Consider the following 11,661-nt stretch of genomic DNA (forward strand, 5'->3'; position numbering starts at 1 on the left):
ACTACTAATTATTAGTCGTCGGTCGACGTACTATTATTACTACACGTACCTACTATACTATACTTATTATTCTTACTATAATAATAATATAATAATAATATATATATATATATATATATATATATATATATATATATATATATCACAAGATAAAACCTTCAAAATTTCAAGTCATTAATTTTCGCGTCTCGTTTTCCACGATTCTGTCGATGATGGAGTCCATATTGTGTTGAGCGAACGGAACGGATCAAATCCCGATCTTTCCTGAAAATGATAATTGAAAATAATTATAGTTACGTGAAAATCAAGGTTTTTTTTATTGAACGCACTTTCCATAATAGCAATTGTGAGAGTCAGCCAATCAGAGTTAAAAATTTTTGAAAATTCTTGATTGTAATTGATTAATTCTTATGTATGTTTTACGATTACTGTTATGGAAAGTGTGCAGCGGCCCCTTATACTCGTTAACTACATACTTGTGTATCCGCCTCAGATTGTAATGTTTGCGACATCATGGGAGGCGCAGCCGCACCCCAGGGTGCTGCAGCCCATACACCTCCTGTATTAATTCCCCATACGCCACGTTCCTCTCCGACTGCTGCCCTAGTGTGTAATGGTTCCCAATTCGTATCGACTGTCCAATTATCTGTAAGTATATAAATTGCTTAAAATTATAGATAGCATTCGTGAATTACAATCTAAATTCCTATGAAGATAAATATATTCAAAAATGAAAACATTAAGCTAAAGAATTATACTAAGTATTATGTAAGTTTAATATAAAGAAAAGCTTACTATAATAAATTAATTAATATAATAAATAAATTAAATAAATATATAATAAATAAAATATAATATAATAAATTAATTTAGAGTTTCAAGATTTAATATTCATTATTAAATAATGTAATTTTTAAATCTAGTATAGCAAAATTACAAAAAAGATAACGAATTATTTATTTTATAAAAAACGATAATTCGTTAGTTTTATAAAGTGACACTTCTAATTCTGCTTAAATTTTTTCAAAATAATATACCTTTCAAGTCAGACAAAACAGGTTTCTCCGGAGTTTTCGGTGACTCTAATTGAAATCCGTTTGTACTCTCAGATAATAAATTTATCATAGGACTAGTGTCTTCCCACAGTTGGCACCGTGTGTCTTCTTCGGGGGTCTCCAATTCTACTAACGGTTCATCTGTTTCTGGAAGATCGTCGTACGGCACCAACTCACATTCAAACTGCTGATAATTTGACAATTGAGAATTTCATCACATGATATTCGATAAAGTTAACTCAAACTACAACTTACTGGATGTTCTGTAAAAGTATTGATGAAATAACTATTCGAATGTTGTGATTTGGACTGCAAAATCGAAGGATCTGGCTCGAGTGATTTATTATTCACGGTTGTATTACAGAGAAGGACTGGATTTGACATCAAACTATATTCTTTTAGTGTTTGCGATGACTCTTGCGTCAATTGAGATTTAGCACAATGAACGTCTTTAACATCAGTATTAAATATCGTGGACAGATTTGATGTGTTCGTTTGACTTTTGTGATTCATGTGATTTAAATTGGAAAACGACGAGACAATCTCTTGATTTCGCGCCACTACGTCGCTGAACTTGGCCCTGTTTTCGCCCCAACAGGAGAGCGGAGGTGGTAAGGGAGTAGGCATTGTTCCTATGATACGTGTTACATCCTCTTTTTGACTTACATTTCCATTTATAGGAGGAGCTGCAATGAATGAATATTTTTATCTATACAGAACACGTATTAATCGAAATTATTCCATTTGCTTAGAAAATGCAACAATAATATAGAGAATAATTAAATAATTCCGATCTAAATCCCAGATAATTCCACAGAATATATTTCTACTATTTTAGCTAGTATTTTTGTTCTATTATTATGATATAAATACATACATTTAATATGTATTTTGTCAGCTATACGTCGTTTCTGCACAGTTTTCTCCTTTCGTGGTGGATTCTTATTTTGACGTGACAACTTAAAGGATGACTCGACAGTACGTGAAGTATGAATATGCTTTGTATTGGATCTAGTAGTGTTCGTTTTCCATCTATTCGGATTATTCTGCTTCTCCTTATCGTATTCATCATCATCACAGTCGCCTTCATAATTATCCTTATAATCTATGCATGGCACAGGAGGAATAGTTTGAGGTTTACTTTTTTTAGATACCGGTTTTCTTTGCAGCTTCTCTTGTTTCCCGCACGGTTGGTCAAAACTCTGAGAATAAATTATAGAAAAAAAATCTTTTTATAGATGTCTTTTTATAGATGTCAAAGAAAACTTATATCTGTTCAACATAATCTAATAATTAGTACCTTAATTTCGCGACAACAGTTTCATTGTAAATAAAGTGACTTTAGCAATAATTTTTTTGTTACTCTTTTCAATATTTAATTTACAGATATTAGATTTTTATAATTATTCCAGTATCGACGATAAGATTTTTTTAAATAAAAAGTGTTTAAAAATAAAAAGTCATAATATCGTTATTTGATTGATTCATGACATCTTAACACGATCTTTAAGATCCTACTGTGAATACTGGCCTAAAACTTACTTTACACGATATCGTTTCATCGTGAGTTGAACTCTCTGTGGTCGTGGACGAGGTTTCTTCTTCCGAAAGATGAATTGTCTTTGGAGTGCTCACTGGTTCGAGCTTTTTTAACGGAACGTGATTATTGTGATTATTACTATTACTTCCATTGCTATTTGTTTGTTTATTGCGCTTATTGTCAGACCGATTGTTAGCCCGATTGTTATTAATTATCACCGCATCCATTTGAATCTCATGATCATTAAATTTTGGCTCGTCCTTAACACTCAATTGCGTCGATTGCGTTTTTCCTTTTCTATTTGACGTCGGACTCGATTTTGTACCTGCATTGACAATATACTTTTTCTCTTGAATCAATTGAGTGTCCATGAATACATCATTTGTTATGCAATTGTCCGATTGAGCCTCTTGAATGTTATTTTGTTTTTTATTATTTTTTTTCTTTGACACAAACACATTTGTCGTATTCGCGTTATCTACGTTAGACAATTCTTCGAATCGCTTAAAAGATAACAGATCCTTGGATTCTGTGTCCAATTTGAATTTACGTTCTTCTTCGGCGGACCAATCTGGGATCTTCAATCCTTTCTGCACATCTTTGTCCTTGTATTTTTTCACGTTCATTAACGACCAATCTGGGAACACCTCATCTTTTTTCGTCTTGTTTTTTTCGTCGCTTGTCACAGTTTTATCATTTTTATTAGTGACACAACCGTTGCCACCACTACTTCCTTGCGTATTGCTCGAGATATGTGACAGCAGCCTTAGATCCAGAGGCGGTTGCACGGAATTCTCCTTCGAGTAATTGGCCAGGCCCTCCCGTAGTATTCGGTCCGCTTCAAGGAATGAGACCACGGCGACGCATAACATCAGTACTGACGAGAGGATAAGAGCCGCTTTCTGTACCGCGCCTTCCCACGGCGGTCTAGCGAGCACAGACGCGCACAAATTTAACGCGTGTGCCGGTAAAGTCGCCAACAGATTAAGTATCACCACGCCGTTCTCAACGTTTTCGCCGGCATCCGGTCCCATGCTCGTCATTACCAACAGCTTTCGTTCTACACGCGACAACGTGAAGTCCGGGGTGAACGCTATCTCGATTCTTTTAGTAGCATTCGGACTCAACTTGAAAGGTGTACAATCAAGTACCTTGAAGCCGTAGCCCTCGCAGTGCCAATCATTGATGTAGAAACCATATATTTCGATCGGCAGTTCTCCCGTATTTCTAGCCGTAAAAGATCGCTTTACGGTGAGAGTTGTCACAAGTTTATTGCGATCTCCTGGGAAAGGGAAGCGTTATAAAGAAAATCTCTTCCTTTCAATTATGATAATTAAGATAAAAATAAAAAAATCATTAAGAAATATGCGCAGTGCTACAAATGTTGATTTTAGAACATGCTTTATGGGTGTAGTAACAGGATAAATAAATTGAGCATGCAAAAAGATGCAAACTTTTTTTCCGAGATTATGAGGCGAAAATGAGGAAACGTACATACGTTCACAATCTTTAAGATGTTTATCCGTCAGTTCGAACAACAGAGGCGTAGTTGATCCCGGCTTGCGATGGCCAAATCTAAATTGTGCGCTCGCGCCTCGACCGCTCATACGTAGGACTTCTAAAATAGTCATATTATTTCTGGAAAGCCAGTAAAACATGCGTCAATACAATTAGTATTATAGCTTTCTTTTTTTCTCATTATTAACTTGCCTAATATATAAAAAACCAGACGACGTCGAAGTGGAAAAAGGTGTATATGCCACGCGAATTGTCCTCGTTTCCGAAGGATTTAAATATAAAGGAAGTGATTGAAGCGCTATCGTTACGCCCCATTGTTTCTCAAATAGTTCTCGCTCATCCGCATTTTCTTCTAGTTTGAACTCCTCCGGAATCATGGACAAGCATTCTACACACACGGGTTTAAATCTGTGCGAACATTAAATGTTTGATCGTTAATTTCTCACCTAAATAAAAATGATTTGCGAAACGATTATCAAATCAATCACATACTTCATTGGCAAAGAGTGATAAAGACGCGCCCCTTGAGGATAGCTCCAGTCCATTACTAGCTGGACTATCAACGGACTCGCACTCGGATTATGCAACTTGATCGCTCTGTACGATGTGTTTCCAACTTGTGTCAGCGGGAACATCAAGATACTCTTGTTTTTTATGCTACTGGAGCCTGCTAACAGGCTCGGCCAGTATGGCTTGATGTTCACATAAAATCTATGACTGCGTACTTCGGTTGTGTCCAAGCGCATCGTGATATTTTCCCAAGAACCATCCGCAGTGGAGTTGATAAAACGTACATATCGCGTGTTCAAAAAGTTCAAGTCAGAGTCACGAGTGTGCGAGGGAAGGCTCATCGTATTCAACCATTGATTACCCGCTGCAAAATAAAATATAGCTATACCACTAATAAATTAATATAATAATTACAATGTAATCATAAGAACACAAAGCATTCCAAATTTATAAATAATAAAATATGGATGACAGATGTATCGCTTACTGTTGGTATCTAACGATAAACCTAGATAACACCGCTGCTTGCAAGTCACCGAAGGATCGATTTGTATTGAGCCAACATTATTTTCGCCTTTGGATATGACGGGCATTGTAGCTTCCTCCAATGGAATGTACTTTATCCTGTTGTCTTTGTTTATAGGCGCAATATGCGTCACTTCCATGGGTCTTGAAAACGTAGAATGCACCTTCACTTGCTGCACACAGATTGATCCCTATATGGCATTGAAAGATTATGTAAAGTTACTCAAATATCTTAGGAATATTGGTTATGAAAAGTAGGATTATAACTCACTGGGAAGCAATCAGTAAAAATAAGCTTCTTTAAGGAAATTTTGCCATGTGCAACCCGCATATACACCGGCAAGATAAATCGTTCGTAGGTCGTTCGCACGAAAACATCACCAACGATTGTGTCTTCCTCAACCATGGGAGTCTTCACTTTAATTTTAAAGATTGCCAGAAACTCTGGTTTTATATATTGCTGAAGCAAGAATTATTACATATTTATAGAAAATCATGTTAGATAATGAACAAAATGTACATTTATTGTGTAAAACTCACATTTCCAGAATGACTGCATACAGTTATATTTCGAAATTCTTTATCCAATAAATCCGCAGGACCGTTTTGACATCCCATCAACTCTAAGACCGCACCAGGCATATTTACACCCCAGCTGTGTAGCTCCACATTGACGGGATTTTGATTCTCCAGTGCAAAAATTGCCTCGTTCTCGGTACCGCTTCCTACAGTACCGAAATTCATTGTTTCCATATCGTCTTCCTTCTCGCCTGGTATGATTTTTTTCAGTTTGCCGTCATAACTCAATACTGGAACTTCGGTCACCGATACATTTGAATGTATCAATATTGACGACTCCATTTTCACATTGTCACCCTTTCTTTCTTTGGCAAGTTGTAAAGAAAATATATTGATTTTTTGTTCAGGTTTTATTACTCTAGGAGTAAAATCTTTTATCTGAAAGTTACAAATTTTTTTATCTTAAAAGATAACTGAGGAATAGAGTTGAGAAATAAAAGAAAAAAAATAATTCTTACCGTAAAAAGTGATTTCGCGTTCGAACACATCGTGACGTTAGTAATAGCTAACGGTAATTTAAATCTATTCACCACACTAAAGTTCCGAGCTTGATTGGATTGTGGGGAACAATAATGAGTAATCGATGTGTTTACTTCTAATCCGCCTTGCAGCACTTGGGCTATCCAGGGAATTGCTAATTTCTGACTAGAACCACCTGGGCCTATTGCTTTTATTATTAATTTGCCTTTGAAGTGTTGCAAGTCCATACCGGTTTTCCCTAAGAAAATTAATATTGAGTTACTCTAAATATTAACAACGATTACAAGATATTTTTCTATAGTAGACAATGTTACATCTTACAATCGTAAACCAACATTCCAATAGCAATTGGTACATTTGTCTCTCCTGGAATTATTGCTGGTTCAAAATGCAGTTTTAATGCTTTTGATACAGGTGTATTTATAATATTCTACAAGAAACATTTTGTTTGCTTAGTAATATTATTGCCCGGAATTACTATTGATTTTCCTTTTTATAAATCGATTCTACATTCAAAAAGATTTGAATCACTTACCACAACTTTAATTGCTTTCTTTGCAGAATTTTTTAAAGCAATTGGGGTGCGAATAGGTGGTTGTAACGATCCACCCATACCTAAATTAATTATTCCAGAACTTCCACCCCAATGAAGACCAGCTCCACTTTTGACTTCTACTTCAACTGCTACCACAAGAATCTCAGCAGTATTATTTACTTTAAATCTGCAACATATATATATATTGCCAACACTCAATTGTATATATTAAATAAACTTTATAAATACAGTTTATTCTACATTCTAAGTGCTCACCTAACATATGCTGTATAATTCTTTTCTGCATAAGCATTAAAAGATAATCTGATGATAGGCTTCGTTTGATAAGGTAAAATTTCCCATAATTCACGAGTACCTTCCGGCTCGCCTGATGGCAATTCCAATTGAAATTCTCCGCCACTACTATATACTTCCATTACCTTCGTTTTTGCAACAGATAAAGGAAATATTATAGATTATATAATGTGACTGATACATAATCCATTTTATATACATATGAATAATAATTCTTATAGATAGTATTTTTTTTGTCCATATAGTTAATATTTACATACTTGTAAAGCTTCTGGATGCGGATTGTGCATATATATAAGTGGTGTAAAAGATGCATTTAATGGTAACTTGATATCAACTACAGGTCTGAGTCTATAAGGACTACTGACACTTATCCCTTTGACCTGCGGATTAAGAAATATTTTATTGCAAGTACATGTATCTAGTATATTATAACTGATCTAAACTTTTATTACCTGATACTTTAGTGTCCCATATGAAGTATGTATAAAAAGGTGTGTATCAATGTCACCTTCATCTCGACCAAGGAATATTACATTAAATGTTGTATTCCCGAGCGGAGGAATTACCTGATACAAAAAAGATATTAATTCTATAATTAAATATACACGATTTCTTTTAAGTTACATATAATTGTGAATTGGATATTTAAAAATTATAAATTAGCACATGATTGTTATAAAGCATTACGAGTATTAGATACATCTGTGCTTCAATTTATTTATTTCTTGCTTTGAGTTACCGTCACATCGTTCGGTAACTTACTTTATTTTGAAAAAACGACGAATGGAAATGACGTGTATTTCCCGATATCGATGAAAGATGTATAGTTCTATTGTGATCTTTATTAAATATGATCACAGTTTCTTGATGAGGAATACCAAGTTGTCTAAAAAATTACATTATTATAATTTAATTTCTACATGATCATCGAATTGCGCGAAATACTATTTAAACAACACCTTTCTTTGAAGTCCAAGATATTTGGCTCAAAAGAAATGTGAGAAAATGAATCTTCCATTTTGTCTTCGTCCGATGCAGCATCCCTTAAAAACATGACAATGCCATTCAACAATTAATCGATACATTTTCAATGCAGTATTTCTTAATAGGAAATTGAAAATGAATAGAAAAGGTATAAAAAAAATTAGTTTCAAATAAACTGATATAATTAAAATATCTAATTTTTTAAACATATATTTATTTACTTTTTAAAATATAGTTGTATAATACCTTAAAAAGGTTTATTATTTAAATTATTATTTAAAATATATTCTAATTAATTTTTTTTAGAATATGGGGACATAAAAAAAAGTTCGAATTATCTAATCTTTGGTTTGCTTTTGCAAATCACCTATGCTTAGTGAATGTTGTTATACATAAAGTAAGTAAAAGTGTGACAATAAAACTTCAATGATAATTAATTTTAATAGTCGCAAATAAAATATACTAGTAGATATAGACTAAGTATATGCTAGCGAAATATCTTGTTATATAATACAAAAAAGCTTACAAGGTTGTTTATAATAGGATAATCCTATACAATTCCAAGATGAATATCAAAAAGACAAATTTTATAATAAATACCTTCCCTATTTCCACTCACAATTATTTTGAGTTTTATGCTTACCCAGCATGTACCGTATTAGCAAAATCCTATAAATAAAAATAAAAATTTCAATATAATATCTTCACTTTTTGTAAACGTCTTATTTTAAGAAAGAATTATTCAAAAATTAGATTTGCATTTTATTTATTTGCATTTTATTTATTACTATTCTTACTTCTCCATATAAATAAATTAATACAAAATTTTTTATAATTATTACAGTACTTGTGTTAAGTATTCTTCTCGTAAATATTTTAACGTTAATATAATTATGTAACACATCGCGTAAAAGCGCAAAATGACTAACCTTATGTATAGATATTGGCATATTATCCAAAAGATATTGAACATCGTTGTCATCTTGAACAAAGGCTACAAAAATACAAAAATTTACATTTATACAATTCAAATGTGTTGCTACCTTATTTTAAAAGTGATACAACTTAAAAAATTAAGTTTCTTTAAGAAAAAGAAAAAATTTATTTTTCAATAGAAAACTTATTTTTTAATAAAGTATTATGGACTAATTAAATATCAGTCAAAAGAGTATATTTTTAATATGATCAAATCATTTTTATTTCACAACCCTTATATTTAAAAAAATTATTCTCTTTGGGTTGTAATAATTTTGATTATTTTTTTATAAAGTTACGTCATCTTTAATAATTGAGAGTAATGTAAATTAATTTACTTTAGAATAATTTACTTAACTCATTCATGGATAATAACACTAATAAATCAAAAATCATGTTTTTTTAATTATGAAAGAAGAAAATTTATTTTCTTTTAGCTTTATATATCAATCAAAGGAATTTGATTTACAAAATATATTTTAAATATACTTTAAATATACTTAAGTATATTTTAAATATACTAATTTTTAATATACTTAATTATCTATTCACATACCTACTTATTTCTAAACCTTCCATATTCTTAAACTTTTATCTATTTCACTAAATCATAAATCATTAAGCATTTCTTTAGTTATGTCATTTTTTAAATAAGGAAGCGATTACATAACTTTGAAGGCTGCGATCCAATTCACACTCATAACACTTATAAAATCATTTATCCTTGTTTAATATTAATACATTAATAACATAAATAAGGATGAAATGATTCTCCAATGTCCTAGAATGAATCACCACAGTCAAGAAGTATGATTAATGGACTATCAATACACAGTCAATACAATAAGCAATTTATAATAAATCAGAAATCAGAAGCTAAAAATTGACCAAACATAGTCAATTATTCTTCTTGCATTGACTGTTCATGATCAATTTCTAGCTTTGATTTATTACTAGTGGCTTATAGAATACACCTAAATTGTTACTTAAGTTTTAAATCTCAAATCTTAAGAAATTAATCAATTATAACCGAATGTGAGAAAAATAATCGATTATGATTGGTCAATTTCTTATAGCTTAAGACTTAAAGCTTAGATAATGGTTTACTGTAGAAAGCCTACATATATTATAGAGACTACATATGCAATAATTACAAATGCTAATATTCCTATCAATATAATCCGGTTAAAATTAAGCTTTCTGATTCCACAAAAGTTGCAAGTACATCAACAAACATATGGGAAATGCGGACAAATTGCAATTATAATTTACATTTGATGCAGACATTCGTTTTCGTTTAAAATTAATTTTGCAACAAATGTTATACAATTAAATGTTATCCATTTTCATGATAGAAGCAAGAATTTGTGATGTCGGATATAGTGAGGTATAAACAAATACCCAGTAAAAAAGGAACATTTTGAAAAATTTCAGCAATGTTACAACATTGTTGCAAGAATGTTGCAGGAATGTTTCAAAAGATTTCTTGCTAGATAGGTGACAAGTAGGCTCCAGATTATACTGTTCCTTCATCATTATATGATAATTACTCCAGGAAATTTGGAGAGTGAAAGGTAGGAACCGTTGAGACAGATAGATAGAGAGTTGGAAAAAGAAAAAGAAAGATGCGCATCGTCGAATGTGGATCGCGTGACGCGCGAAGCTCGCGGCGCGACGTGACCTTCATCATCGCAATAGGCACATCGCCGATGAGTATCGCGCGGGTCGTGAAAGCTTATAAAGCGCGGGATCACGAGAGTGATCCTTATCGCGCCTTGCGATAATGAATCTCGCGTGGACGCGCACGCGGGGTTGTTATTGTTAAAATGCGCTTTGGCTGCATCGAAATAGTCATGTGGCGAAGAGACGGAGAGAAAAGGAGAAAGAGGACGAGGAAGGGGGAGGAGGGAGAGAGAAAGAGAGACAGGAGAGAAAGAGACACTCACCATTGTTGTGGCCGTGCAGCGACGGCCGGATTTGCGACGTCGCGTCCAATAGCGTCAACAAGAACAGACAATAGAACACCTTTAACTCGAGCATAATAACACCGCGGCTAATGCTGTTGCACTGCTGTCGCGTCCGTTGCTGTTGCCGTTGCTCGCTATTTTGTCTTTAGCGGACATGAGAATCCGCTTTCGGCCATACTCCAGTACTATCGAAGCGCGCGATATCGATTCCGGTGGCGCGTCGCGCCGCTGGACACATGAAGACATGAATCCGCGGTGGGCAGCACTAACCACTAGAGATCCTCTAGATAGAGATCAGACAATGCAAACTACTCCGTGATTGGTTGAATTGACTATTTGGCACAGCTATGTGTTGTGAAAGCGAATGTAAGAGAGAAAAAAGAGAAAGCGTTGGTCTACGCTTGTAATTAAGAGGCCGATTCTACTCATATGCCTGTATTATCATAATCAGATCTTGTACTTAAGGCTTCATTAAATTTATCTTTAGATGTTCAGTAGCCAATGAAATAATTCGTAAAGAATCTAAAGATAAATTTAAGGAAATCTTAAATATAAGGCCTGACTATGAATACGGGCGTTATGCTGATTCTACACTGAATCGGTAATCGGAAGTCTTATACTCGTATTCATAACCAGGCCTATTTAAGGGAGGCTTAAATTTATCTTTAGATGCAG

The 11,661-nt window shown here is 33.4% G+C and overlaps 1 protein-coding gene across 1 annotated transcript; it reads right to left on the minus strand.

Moving 5' to 3' along the window:
* Positions 1-174: 174 nt before the first annotated feature.
* On the minus strand, positions 175-11,059 carry LOC105624730 (transmembrane protein 131). Its single transcript, XM_012206088.1, has 23 exons — positions 10,966-11,059; positions 8,974-9,038; positions 8,688-8,713; positions 8,020-8,103; positions 7,823-7,946; positions 7,513-7,626; positions 7,318-7,440; positions 7,019-7,182; positions 6,743-6,929; positions 6,529-6,637; positions 6,186-6,445; positions 5,689-6,105; positions 5,420-5,608; positions 5,111-5,339; positions 4,606-4,987; positions 4,306-4,521; positions 4,094-4,233; positions 2,598-3,877; positions 1,933-2,257; positions 1,311-1,741; positions 1,038-1,242; positions 477-646; positions 175-264 (listed from the first exon to the last, which is right to left on the minus strand). The coding sequence occupies exons 1-23, from the start codon at positions 11,057-11,059 to the stop codon at positions 175-177; spliced, it is 5,424 nt and encodes a 1,807-aa protein (XP_012061478.1).
* Between the last annotated feature and the right edge of the window lie 602 nt (positions 11,060-11,661).

The sequence above is a fragment of the Atta cephalotes genome, assembly GCF_000143395.1.
Source record: "Atta cephalotes unplaced genomic scaffold scaffold00003, whole genome shotgun sequence".
NCBI classification, from domain to species: Eukaryota; Metazoa; Arthropoda; class Insecta; order Hymenoptera; family Formicidae; genus Atta; species Atta cephalotes.